Raw genomic sequence first — 14,439 nt, 5'->3', positions numbered from 1 at the left:
CTATTGAGCCAGTCTTTCAAGATTCTCTCTTCTTGGGTGACAAACATTTTGGCAGGTTCTAACATATGTAGCCAGTTACTGCAGTTGCCAGCAAAAGGATTGGTCTGCGGTCATGCCCATGCCATATAAAGGATATTCCCTGAATATTAAAGCGATTCCAGGGTTTGAATACAAAGTACAGTGAGTCAGTGGCTTATGTTTGAATGCAGAATGATGCCAGAAGTTACAACTTTGAATCCAGATTGGCTCAAGAGGCTAAAACGTACCCCAAAGAGATTAAAAGCTGAAAGGATACTTACTTTCTCCATGTCACCATGAAATTTAGCATTTCAGTGAGGTTCCCAGGGAGCCTACAATGGAATGGATTAAAATCCCTTGGAGTGGCTGAGACCCAGACTGCATTTCCAATGGCTTTAGCATTATAATTTCGTTTTAGAATGGATAATCCTTGAAGTACCAGTGATTTACTTAGAAAAACTGGACATTCATTACTGATAGTGGTTCTTGTCTAAGTGCTCCAGATTCACAGGTATGCTTTGATGTCTCAAGTTTACAAAACAGTCCACCACAATTATGCCAATGTAAGAAACCCTCTCAAACATTTAATCTAATGTTGATAAAAATGAATTTTGTATTGGGTGTCCACAATTTGTTAAAGATTATACAAATCGATTCATATGTGTTGGCTCCTAGAATTCTCATAGCAATGCTATTATGTAGGGACTATTATTATTTCCATTTAGTAGGTGAAAAAATTGAGGCTTATTGAGACAAAGTAATTGACCTCAACTCCCACAGCTAGTAAGTGGCTAAACTGGGTTTTGATTGTAGGCCCAGCAAACTTCAGAACATAACTTCTTAGCCACTGGACTTAGGTGAATATGTAACTTATTATTCAAACTGGAACTGTGTGGCATGAAAGGAGCTGCTGGTGGGCATTGGGACAATAGGCACAACCGACTGTTCTGAGCAGAGTAGGGCACAGGATCCCTCTTGTTATGCTGTAATCCCATTCATTTTCATGTCATAAAGGCCCCAGAGAGGAGAAGATGAACTCCTGGGTACATCCTGAGGCAGGGTTCTCTGATGTGTCCTTTGAGCTTCCCTTAGACACTCTTGGATGGAAGTTGGGAGAATACAGTAGTGACTAAGAGCCTGGGCCCTGGAGTTGGACTAACTAGGTTTGAACTTACCAATCTTATGACTTGGAAATGTTGCCATGTCTCTTTATGCCTCAGTTTCCTCAGCTGTAAAATGACAATACTGCCTACCATATGAGACTGTTGTTAGTTAATATATGGAAAACACTTAGAACCAGGATTTGCCACAAGATAAACCTTCAATAAATATTGGTTATTATTATTATTATACCAAGCACAGGACGTACCAAGTTCATTGAATTCCTCACATAATCTCTAAGTCTCATGTATTATTTTCTTATGTGATAAGACTATGGCTAAAACTGCTTAATTAAACTTTTGTAATCACGATTCCTCTTAGGTATTTAATTTTTTGCTCTGAATTTCCAGCATCTTTGAGAACAAAAATTCATTTGAAGGAGGGGTTTGTAATCTCAGTATAGCCTGGATATTTCTCTCTCCTTTCATATGGGAGTGGTGATGGAAATAAACTAATAAGGTTATACTAGTATGACTCAATTTAATAAATAAAATCTCTAAGATTATATCTCAAACAACATTCTCTCTTTGATACCTTCTTCAACTTAGTCATTTAGAGTCACAAAGTCAGGTCAGTTTCTTCAGGGGCTCATGAAATGATTTCATATAGTTATGAATACTCTACACAATATAATTCTACTCAAGCAGACTGTTATAGTGATGCAAAGTACATAAATAGAACACTTCTGGTCATGGTATAGACAGCATTAGGTTCTCAGTATCTCTACCCATCCACCTATTTCTAGTCTTTTCCTCACTATGTCTTTCTTCCCTGATTTCCACAGAAGTGTGTAGCTTTCTTCTAGGGCCCTCCTATTCTGTTAGTCAAAGTTTGACTTTATTTGAGCCTCTCAGTCCACCCAGAGAGGCAACAGATCTTACCTAGTTACCTAGCATCTTTTTCAGCTTGCTCTATATCATTATATTATATAATACATTTTTGTATTATAATCATTTGCTTAATCATCTGTTCCTTCCCACTACTCTCTAGGTCTCTGAAGTCAAAGATACTTCCCATTTTCTTTAGAATTGCATTTCTGGATCTTAGTGGAGAGTCTGGCCTATAGTAGAAACTCAATAAATATTTTGAACGAATGAAGGAATGCGTTCATTGCTTGTTCCTTGGACTCTAAACAGTAAATCTATACTGGAAGCCACTAGCTTCTAATACTTAGGACGCGTAATAACATTTTTAGTCTTAAGTCCAGGCTAGACTTTCTCCTGGAGGATCTCATAAGGAATTCATTGTGGATGTAATAAAAAATGTTTTTGTAGCCTCCTTACAATGCAAATGAAAGGTTTACAGGGCTTATTCTTGTGAGGACTATCAATGTGGTGTGTTGGCATCACGCTCTAGTGTAATTTGATACGAGTTTTCTGCAGGAGGAACAATAGGATTTAATTTAGGTATATATTTCTCTGATGATCAGGTTTGGTCTGGGAGTAGATCTTTTAATATTTGAGAGAGTGAGAAGCCAGCAAAGCCTGTAAGTAATCTGCCCTAAATGTTGTTTCTGTTCTGACTTTTGATTAATGTTTACAAAAATAAATTTATATCTGGCACCAAGGAAGTGGTTAGTCTGTGTTGCAAGTTGAATTTAGATATTTAAGCTGTCTTAGTTAATTTTTCTAAGAATCCTATGCAGTAGACTTTTTAAACCTCAATTTAGAGATGAATGAAAGGCAAGAAGAATGCTCAAGGACATGTGATGAGTTGTCCAGCAAAAATTTTTGTCTTCTAATTTCCAAGTCTTTTCTCTTTTCACAAATCTGCTTCCCTCAACAAATCCTTTAAGGGGCCCTAAGGTAAGTCGTCTTTCTCTATCACCACAGCCTACTAGGAAGTATAGTTATTTAATATAATGAAACAGATTACTTATACACTGATGCACAGATGTAGCTATGGGAACCTCCTTTTTATCCTCAAGGAGACAAAGCAACCTTAACCATAGCTAAGAGTCATTCAATTTTCCTAGATATATATACCAGGCACCGTTCTAAGTACTGTGCTTGCATTATTTCATTAAATCATCATCTACCAGCTGCACCCAGGTGACATAGAGTTTGGGGACTCTGACAAACATTTAACAAATATAGAAGTTGAGGCCCAGAGTAATTATAAAATGGATATGTGATGTGGAAAGGGAGATGTAAAAAGGAATCAAATGCTGTAAATTAACTAATCTGCCTGCCCCAGCCTTTCAGATAAAGCTCTCTGTTGATTTAGTTAAAAGACAAAGAGTTCCAATTAATAAAGGTCATCTTTAGGGTTTTTCTAAATTGGCAGAACTGGTGTGGGTGATCCAGTCAGCTAGCTCAGTTTAGTCTGAGACAAGATCTTGATTGTGTGACCTGATGAGTTCTAGATGATTCTTCTTGAATACAAAAAGATGTGTGAAATTAGTGGACTTACTGGTATTGTACTTTATAACAGACTATTTTCTGACAGATTATGCTCCAAGATATCCTAGAAAATGAGAAGGGTGCACTTGAGGAAGGGCAAGATAGTAATTAAGTAGGCAGAGCCAGCAGTGTGCCACAATATAAGATCCAGCAGTTACCACTGGAGCAGATTTTCATCCTATATGTTTCTGTGTAGGAAGTCTTAAAATGAATTAAAATATAGCATCAAAGGGCCTTAAAATGTTTGTATGCAATAAGGAAGTATTTTTCAATTGTGACAAAGAATCTAGTGTTATGTATCATATAGTACTTACACTGTATTTGACGTGTGTTGTCTATTATACCACCTGACAATTTTACGCAGCAGATATTACTCTTATTTTAAATAGGGGAATCCTGAGGCTCAGTGAGCTTATAAAATTTGCCCTACATCGCCTACCTAGAGAGCAATGAAATTGGAATTTGTGCCCAATTCTGTCTCTGACACTGAAGTTTCCTCATGTTGCTTCTGTTAACCCACACTACCTCACAAATATAACTTACTACAATCATGGGGTAATGTCAAAAATGTACACATTTTAGCATGATGGTTTCTGATTTTACCACTATGCCAACATTTCTGTTTAATTTCTTTTTTCAATTCAATAATCTAACGTTGATAATATTTTTACTCAAGTGCAGTACTGATGTATCATTGTGAACACTGCTACAAGTTTTTTTCGTGCAAGCCAAGGTGCCAGTGCTTACCAGATTTTCTTGTTTACCATAAACAATCACATGTGTATCAATGTGACGGAACATATTTGTTTTCTGCCAAATTTTCCTTGCAAGAGTCTCAAATTACTATAAAAGTCACCAGATACTGTGTGATGCTGATACATTTTGATAGTTAAAAAAGCGAAAATATCCTAAAGTATTTATCTAGGATTAGACAAAGCAGACTATGTCCATGTAAAAATCAAGAGAATAAAAACAGAGACAACCCAGCATGCTTCTGTGATCTCTGATTTAGCAGCTTTGCCAGAGCTTCCCCTGTAGTCTGCACAGTATAATGTGAATGAATCTCAAGGGACACCATTTTGGTAGCATTTAAGCATTGTACTATTTTTCATGCCCAGCATGGAAGATAGATTATGTATGCTTTATTTTTAGGATGCTGCTTTATTCCACAGAGCTGTCAGACTGAATTAAGGTAGGCCAGTTCCAGGAATTCTGTATGTCAAGGCTGCTTACATGACAAACTGCAGGCACCCCACAAACTTCCATTTAAATTCATTGTAGATCCCAAGTTGCTCACTGTTTTCCAACTTGTATTGCCTCTTCGTATTATAAAGGAGGAGAAATATGTTGTGTGTTTTTCACTCTCTTTTCAAGCCTATGTGAGCAGCACTGTGAGTTCTGGGTGAATGTGCAGTTGCCGAGGCAGAGGGATGGCAGCTTTGCATTTTATATTGTTTTAGGCTCTCAGGTAAGGACATCGTCATTTTGCAGGGAGTGTTGAGAATAACACAGACGTCCTCACAACCTGGGAACATACTGGCTTCCGAATCCTAGAAATCTTTGACATATAGGCAAACTTTGTGGAAATATTTATTTAGGAGTGTATAATCATGTTTTATTTTTTAAAAAGTTGGATTGAAAGTATGTTGTGTTCTTCCTCAGAAAAGCCCTAAGGCTATTTCTTTATGAATCAAATTGAGCTGGTCAGCTTAATACATTCATTCATCAGTGAACAAAAGTTTACTGAGCCTCGGCTCTAAGCAGCGCTGTGCTCCAGCGTCCTCTTGTTTGCTCACTACATAACTTCATAGGCAAATGGGGAACCGGGCAACCTTCTCTGCTGTGTAATTTGTCCCTTGGTCCCACACACAGCTGGGATCAAAGGGGTGATTAATGGTTGCCACAGTACTCACAGCATAAGAGATGCATGTGCCTTAACTCCATGCAATCTATTGTCTTCTATAGGATCACATTTATCTTTTCTTCCTTTAACATGTATTTATTGAGCACGTGCTGTGTGCTAGCCACTATTCTAGTCACTGGGGCTGCATCAGTGAACAAAACAGTCAGGAATCTCTGCTCTTGTGGCGCTGACACTACAGGGCCATGTGTGAGTTCAGTGTTCTGGAGGAAATCTTCCTGTCACTGATGTGAGGATTCACTAAGCACCTTCCCAAGCTCAAGGAGGTGGGCTCTTCAGTAGGAGTGAATCAGCTGCTGTCTCTGAGTTGCTGTAAGGATCACACAGGTGCAGGGGTGCTAGATAGCTCTTCCTACCTAAGTTAAAGAAGAATTGTTACAGTTTCAATGTGTTTGTAATCAACTCAATTCAATGGCATTTTTACCTGTGAGGCACTGCCCTAGGTACTAGGGGAAAGTGGTACAGTTTGTAATTCAAATAGCTTTGTATTTTGGGGTGTTGACGGGGAATGTAGACTCCTTGCAGGTGAATCTGGATTCTGCCACTTGCTAGCTAGGTGATCTGGGGAAAAGTTACTTAATCTTTCTGTGTTTTATATTTTATTAGTATAATAGGGATGATGATAATAAAAACAGTGATGATAACATTACTTACCTTAGAGTTGTCATGAGAATTAAATGAGTTAGTATGTATAACATATAACATTGCTTAACACATACTAACACCTTTTTTTTCTTTTATTTTTTTCCCGAGACAGGCTGGAGTGCAGTGGTGAGATCTCGGCTCACTGCAACCTTTGCCTCCTGGGTTCAAGTAATTCTCTTCCCTCAGCCTCCTGAGTAACTGGAATTACAGGCGCCTGTCACCACGCCCGGCTAATTTTTGTATTTTTAGTAGAGACAGGGTTTCACCATGTTGGCCAGGCTGGTCTCAAACCTCTGACCTCATGATCCACCTGCCTTGGTTTCCCAAAGTGCTGGGATTGCAGGCATGAGCCACCGTGCCCAGCTAGCGCTCTTGAATGCCACCCTTTTTAAGCCATTTCTAAGCTGATGTAGCTCTTTGTGATATATTTCTTTAGATTTTCTTAGTTGGTTTATCCAGATCGATGTTTACTTGAGTAGAATAAATGGGCACCTACATTTTTCATTTAGAGAAGGACCTTGGAGCTTATAGAGGATAATAACGAGATCTCTTATTTGTGGGGTGCTAGGCAGTTTGCATCCATTATCTTATTAAATGTCACAACAGTCCCCTACATCAGATGTTCTTATACACATTTCCTGAGGGGAAACGGAGGATGAAAGAATAATGTATGTTCCCTGAAAGCCCACAGGTAGCATGCAGTAGGGCTGGGATACAGACATGGGTCAAGAGGACTCCATAGCCTCATTCCTCAAAACTGTGCCTTACTGCCTCCCGCTGTCCCTTCACATCATGTGTGAGCCTTCAATGACTGCAGCCTGGGGCTTTCCCTGTTAATCATCCATCCAGATTGTGACCACGTTTCCCATTGCCTTGTCTCCTGATTCCTGAATGTAGCCATGATGCCTAACTGTTCCCCTTCTCATGATAGTAATCTGGGCTCAGAAGGAGAGAGGCAGTAGTGCTTCCACCACCCCTATTTTCATCGTCCCAGTGTATAAGAGATACATCGGAGTGGATAGTTGAGCACAAGCTGGACAGAATGAGGGCATCAAAACCTCTGCACATCCCTGGCTCTATTTCTCAAGTTTTTCTCTAATCCTTCCCAATTCATGTTGAATGGAGACAGTGAAATTACACCTTACTAGGATGTCATGCCAGGCAAAGTTTTATTCTGGGTCCATGGACCATTCCTTAGACTCTAAGAGCTATACATGAACATTGGGGGATTCTGCAAAAATGCGTTCAGAACTTGTGAGTGCTTGCTTTGTTCTAGACACTGCATCAAAAGTTGGAGATCCAGAGGACTAAGAAGTAGTGTCTGTTCTTCAGAGCTCTCAGCTTGGAAGACAGGAGACCGTTAAGCAAACCTACCTTACAAAAAGGGTGTGATAAAAACATCAACGGAGATATTTTTAGGAGGCCCTGTAGGCAAAGAGAGGGAGAATTAAGCCTAGATTGTGTATGTAGGGGGTTGAGTGGGAAATTATAAATACTTTTGGAAGAGGTAATGCCAGAACTGGTTCTTAAAAGTCACTGTGGGTGGTGTGAGAGATGGGATGGGTGCAGAAAGTATAGAGGGAACAGACTATGAAAAACGTGTGAAAGCAGAGTGTGTTCAGGAAATTGCAAATAGTTCTGAAAAACAACAGATTAGGGTTTGGGGGGCATGATGTGAGTTAAGCTGTGGTAAGTAAGAGTGAGTGTGTTTTATGTCCTGTAAGGAGCCTGGACTTTATCTTGAAGAAAATAGGGAGTCACTGAAGGGTTTGAAGAAAGGGGGTGATGTCATGGGCTTTGCACTGTAAGAAGTAAGAGGGTCACTCAGGTCAGGAATTCATGGATTTAACTGGATTAACAAATGCTAAATCCCCCAGGACTGAGTCACCCTGATGTGACCAAGACTTCATCTGCCAAATGTGATTGTAGAGTCTGGCACAGTGACCACATCATCACCACCCTCTGAAGTCAAATTTGATTCCTGTTTTTTAAAGTGGAATATTGAGACAGGAAGGGTCTTGGAGTTTCCATTTATACAGCAGAAGTTCAGGGCAGACCTAGAAAGCAGAAGTTCCTGCCCATTCGTTGGAACAAAGAAGAACGCTTGTTTTCAGAGGAGAACTGGCGATTTAGGTTGTTTAGGTAGTTGGTGATGAATGAAGTCACAAGACATTCTCCTTTCCTGCTTCCTTAACTTCACACTTAGCTAACTCCTGAGGAAGTATGGAGATTATTTTAACTCAGGCCTAGAGAAAACAAACTATGAAGTGAAAAACAGTTAGATAAATAAATATATGAAACATATTCTGAGTCACCCAGAGATCTACTTCTTTTCTATTATTTAATCTAATTTTCAGTTGAGTATTTCTATATATTTATGGGCACAAGGTGATTTTTGATATATGTTTACAATGTGGAATTATTAAATTATGCTAATTTAAAAATCCATCACCTTACTTTTAAAAAAATTTAAATTTTAATTAATTTATTTTTTAGGCTTCTTCGAATCATAGGATTATCTTTTTTTTTGGTGAAAAATTGTAAATATATTCTTTTAGTAATTTTGATATATACGTTGTATTATTATTTATTATAGTCACCATTCTGTACAATAGATCACTAAAGCTTATCTGTCCTGTCTAACCAAAACTTTGTACCTGTTGATCAAGCCTTTTCCAATTTAACCCCCTCTCCCAGCCTCTGGTAGCCACCATTCTCCTCTCTACTTTTGAGTTCCACTTTTTTATTCCACATATAAATGAGGTCATGCAGTATTTGTCTTTCTGTGCCTGGATTATTTTGCTTAAAATAGTGTCATCCAGGTTCATCCATGTTGTTACAAATGACAGGATTTCTCCCTTTTTAAAGGGTGAATAATAGAATTCCATTGTGTATATGTAACATAGCACATTTTTCTTATCCATTTTCTGATGATGGACACCTAGGTTGCTTCCATAACTTAGCTATTATAAATAGTGCTGCAGTGAACATGGGAGTACAGACATCTCTTCGGCATACCGATTTCAATTCCTTTGGATAGACACCCGGAATTAGGATTACTGGATAGTATGGTAATTCTATTTTTAGCTTCCTGAGAAACTTCCATACTGTTTTCCATCATGGCTGTATTAATGCACATTCTGACCGGCAGTGCTAAGGGTTCCGCTTTCTCCAAACCCTCACCAACACTTGTAATCTTTTTGTCTTTTTAATCATAGCCCTTCTGACTGGGATGAAGTCATATCTTATTGTGATTTTAATTTGCTCTAGGACAAATTCCTAGATTCAGGACTTGTTTGGCCATATAAAATCTATGCCTATGTAATCTACAGACTCCTACCTCCCCACCTACTGTTTTTAAAAATCATGAAAACCTTATAGAGGTTTATTTCTTTTTGCATTAAAGTTTTCCTTCAATGTGTTGTTGACAGTTGCAATGGCGCCCAAGAGAATTTGTTTCCTATAACAAAGATGCCACTCAAGTCTGACTGGCTTTTGTTTTCTTCAATGGGTATTGTAGAATTGTTTTTAATGAAGGACTTGAGCTGGACTGTCACTTGCTTTTTATCTTGTTCACAAGGAGTCTTGGAACATGGACCGTGCAGGAGAAAGAACTTTTCATTTCAGAGCTCAAGACTTTTCTTCTTGTTTTTGCTCAGTGACAAATGCACACAGACATTCACAGCTCCACCCAACATGCTTAGCATTCACCTATAATTCCACAAAACCACTCAGCCAGTGCTCAAAGTGAACGGCATTTAATAAATCTAGACAAAGAAGATTGTGTAAAGCACTCATTCTAAGTGAATTTTCATGTTCATCTTCTCAGAAGAATGTCTTCTTTGTGCTTTTGAATAAAAAACGACTTGGGAGAACATCAAAATTCAGGGGAAATATTCAGATTTCAGAAAAAAAGAAGCTTTCCTGGCAAGTCTCATTTTTTAGGACAGCTCTATAACCTTTAATTCACATGAACACCCACATATCTTTTAAAACCCGCTTTCTCACCACTGTGACAGAATTTTATCTCTTCACTTGTTGAGATTTCTCTGGTGAGTTCAGTACTGCATCATTTTGACAAACCTGAATGTGGAGAGATGAATGCTTCTCATCTCTGAAACACTTCAGGGTAAGTTGGTTTAACCAGTTTCCTGTTTTCAGAGGCAGTTTTTCTGTCATCTCTTCAAATCCATCAAGGTTCATTGAATTCTTTCAAAAGCCATATATTAAAAGAAGTGGAATTCTCCTCACAGAAGTAGTCATTGCTCTGAGATCTGGAGTTATAGTGACTACTATTATTACCTGCAAGGGCCACACATGTATATGTAGCAAGAAGACCTGTGTGTGGAAAGAAACCACAGCCATCTGTGACTCAGTCTAAGTCTTGCTGCTCACCATGCTTTCTTCTGGTTCTCTGGGAATCCCCTTTCCTGAGGTGCACTGATTTCTAGCAGGGCAGGAAAGAATGTCTTTATGCGATAGTCGGCATTCAGAAGATTTTGCTGAGGGGAAAGGGATGGATTGGGAGAAAAACATAGGCTATTAATTGAAAACCAATTATACTTATCAGTTGAACACTTTCTTTGGCAGTTTGAGAATGCCTTTTTAATGATTAGTATAGAAAATGTATCATTCCAAAAATTTGTTGATCTAAAATAGAGAAATGGTGACTGTCATACAGTATACTCATAAATTAAATTAGGGGTTAATATATAGCCTGTGGGCCAAAAATAGCCCACTGCCTGTTTTTATTCTGTGAACTAAAAATCGTCTCTATAATTTTAAATGATTCACAAAAATCAGAAGATTAGTGATATCGCTATGACCCTTGAGACTCACATGAAATTTAAGTTTCGGCATACATGATAAAATGTTAATGGAATAGTTACGACCACTTGTTTATATATTTTCCATGACTGCTTTTGGGCTACAATGGAGTTGAACAGTGGCATAGTTGAATAGTTGTGATATTTTAGGCCCTCAAAGCCTAAAATATTTACTATCTGCCTTTTATAAAATTTGCTGATCACTGGGCTAGATTATTGCATTACAATTACAGTGGCACTATTTAAAAATAATTGAAATAAATATTTATAGTATAATATTTAGTGAAATAATTATGACAAACTCTACATACAAGATGATCCGAAATAGCTTTTTTTCTTTGCATAAATTTTGTCTCTTTCTCCTGGTAGAAATGTAAGTTCCATGAAAGCAAAAAACTTGACATTTATCTATTCATGTATGTAGCTTCCGGTTCTAGAATAGTGTTTAGTGCACAGTAAATCCTCAAGAAATAGTAAAGGTCAGTTGAAGCCTGATGAATTATGTGATTATGTGATGTATATATGTAATAGTCATCAGAGCAAAACCTTTCTGGGGCATGTGTTTATATTAGGTACCATGCTGGGAATTTTAGATGCACGATCTCATTTCTTCCTAATAAGGTCAGTTTTGAAGGTATGTTATTGCTTCATTTTACAGGTGAGAAAAACAAGGTTTAAAAAGGTTACATAACTTCTCTAACTTTACAAAACTAAGACATAATGTGACCAGAATTGTGTTGGATTCCAGAGTCTGAGCTCTAATCATAAGTTATACTCTTTAAAAAAAATTCTAGAAGCAGTTTACCTATTCAGATGAGAAAGAAAGGGATAGAAAAATACTGGAGGTAAATATACAAATAACAGAACCAATTACTGGGAGAGGAGGTTATGGTTGATTTTTATTTTCTTAGCTATACATTTTTATGTTTTTCTGTATTTCATGAAATGAGTGGATTTACCTTTAATTAGTTTTACAATTAGAAACAAATGTTTCTAAAGGGAAGAAACACAGCCCAGCAGGTTTCAATTGTTTATGTAGATCATTTCCATATTTCTCCAAAGGCCTTATATGAATTGCTGAGGAAACTGCTGTCCTTCTGACCCGTGTGTTGATGTGTGTTGAAGTTCACTGTTAGGTTTCAACTCCCTTTGAATACTTTCTAGCCCTGAGCATGCTAAGTGCTCTTTGTGTATAACTTTGGTTCAAAGACACTGATAGAAAGAGCTTCTTGGTGTTTATTTTTAGACGCCTGAAGCGCACACCTTTGGAGGCTATGTGTCTATTTTCTATTTGTATTTGGTTATACTGGCCCAGTGCTGTCTTCCACAGCATGATGGATTGCTTTTACCTGGAATTTATTCTTTTAAAATAAATTGGCATAGTATTTGGGATATACATACTTAAAATTATCTGATATCTAAGAAGATATAATTAGGTCCCAGGAACCCCAAATCATTTACTAAGGTAAAGCGAAATTGGAAGGAGAGAGAGTGTGCTGCAAATGAAGCTCTTTTGTTATGGCTCACATTTCTTTCTCCACTCTTCTCTTAGTTTTGTATGAATGATTGTAGCATATTTTCCATAATCCAATAGACTTTCCACATGCCCTGGCCTACATTGCAAGGCTAAAGGGAGAAAGATTTTTCTTTGAACAGAACTATAATGCAAGTGATTAGAATGATTTAAGTTAATGCTACTAAAACTATTAAGGTTAGTATAACTCTAAACTCAGGAGTGGTTAGAGGACTGTTTCCTGTGTTAAAGACTGGAGATAAGAACCCTACAACATGGCAAGACAGTAAGGTGGCAAAATAAAAGTTTCTAATAGACCATAAAATTATATATTGAGAACATCTGAGGCTATTTAAGAGAGGTTTTAAAAATTCCTATGACAAGTCTGAACATTCCAGTTGTAATTTCAGAGGCCTCTGTTGTTCAGGCCTGTTAAGAATGAGTTAAGTGGGCTTTATCGGATCTTTGTAATTTAGTTGTTTTTATCAGGTGCATCATTCTGATTTTTGAGTTATAAGCAAAAATGCTCAACACCATCTCCTTGTGACTTTATTGGTCAGAAATGGGGGCTTGGGAATGATGTTATTGGTTTTAAGCTTGAAGTGTTGTTTAATGTGTCTGGATCATGGTCTTCCTTGTTTATGATTATTTCACTGGGGCCCATCATTCTTTGTACAGTTTAACAATGAAAGAAATTGCATTTCCAAACTTCCAAAAGTGAGACAAAACAAATTGAGTGACAGGTTAAAAAAGATCATCTATGCATATGCAGTTGAAGAACTGACATCTGCTTAAATGAACTTTGTTGAGGTTGTGTGTGAATAAATGATCCCTTAACAAGAACACTGTTGTGCTTGCACAGTTTCTATCAGGAAAGAAAAAACCTCTTGCCTCTTTTTTTCCCGTCTTTGGAGATTATAGTGATTGGTGTGAACCATACAATTTCACTTTTAAATTTGCGACTTCTAAAAATTCTTTTTCTTCCTGACATCATAATGTGGCCTCAGAAAATCAGACAGTTGTTATTACAAATAAAGAGCAGCTCCACTCAGACGTTGAATAGACAATTATAAATGTCTGGATTCTTTCCCTTTTTGTGGTGGCTGCTTTTAGATGTGGAATAAAACCACATTAACCATAGGACGTTGTTATTGGTGCTTAGTAGCCTATTCCTGCCACATCTATAAAGTATCTTGTTAAAAATTTTTTTTCGTTGTCTAACAATAACTTTCTGCTTTATAAGACTTCAAACAGGAAGCACTGAGGTATGAAAGTATTAAAACTTCAGAAGACAAAGGGACCATAAAATATTGTCAAATCATACTCTCACATTTGATAGGTGAGAGTGAGACTGTGAGAAGAGTGAACGACCTGCTCAAAGGCACACCCTGAGTCAGTAATGTGCTGAAAGTGTGTTTGTTTTTCTGATTCCATAGATGGCCGCCCGTGTCCCATCATTCTCTGGGATGCATCTTTATCTCCAACAAGTAATGACACCCATTCTTCCGTTAAGCTCACCTGGGGAACTTATCAGCAGTTGCTGAAACAGAAATGCTGGCAGAACGGCCGAGTACCCAAGCCTGAATCGGGTTGTACTGAAATACATCATCATGAGTGGTCCAAGATGGCACTCTTTGATTTTTTGTTACAGGTAAGTTTATCAAATTAAGCAAACAGTTACCTAAGACTGGCACTGACTTATATTAGCCTGACACTAAGGAATGTTCAGCACCTGGAGTTTTTATGAAGCTGGTGATACCTTCTATTAGGTTGGTGCAAAAGTAATTGTGGTTTTGGCCATAATGGCCAAATGCAGACGAAGCCTCCAGGTAGCAGGCTTCAGAGAGAAGAGGTTGTAAATGTTTCTTATCAGACTTAAAGAGGTACCAGACTCTTAATCTCTCCTGGACCAGGAAAAAAGATCTGGAAGGGGATTCTCTACAGAATGTAGAT

At 37.8% G+C, this 14,439-nt stretch overlaps 1 protein-coding gene across 4 annotated transcripts in view; it reads left to right on the top strand.

Annotated features, from left to right (window-relative positions):
- GASK1B (golgi associated kinase 1B) overlaps window positions 1-14,439 on the top strand; it is a 47,522-nt gene that overhangs the window by 2,536 nt on the left and 30,547 nt on the right. For all 4 annotated transcript variants that reach the window (XM_074040998.1, XM_005556173.4, XM_074040999.1 and 1 more), the window contains exon 3: window positions 13,923-14,137. In XM_074040998.1, coding sequence (XP_073897099.1) covers window positions 13,923-14,137 — 215 coding nt within the window. The remainder of the gene's footprint in view (window positions 1-13,922; window positions 14,138-14,439) is intronic.

This window comes from Macaca fascicularis, chromosome 5 (assembly GCF_037993035.2).
Source record: "Macaca fascicularis isolate 582-1 chromosome 5, T2T-MFA8v1.1".
In the NCBI taxonomy this organism is placed as follows: Eukaryota; Metazoa; Chordata; class Mammalia; order Primates; family Cercopithecidae; genus Macaca; species Macaca fascicularis.
Note: the sequence above shows the minus strand (reverse complement) of the source record. Positions and strands in the feature narration are given on the sequence as shown.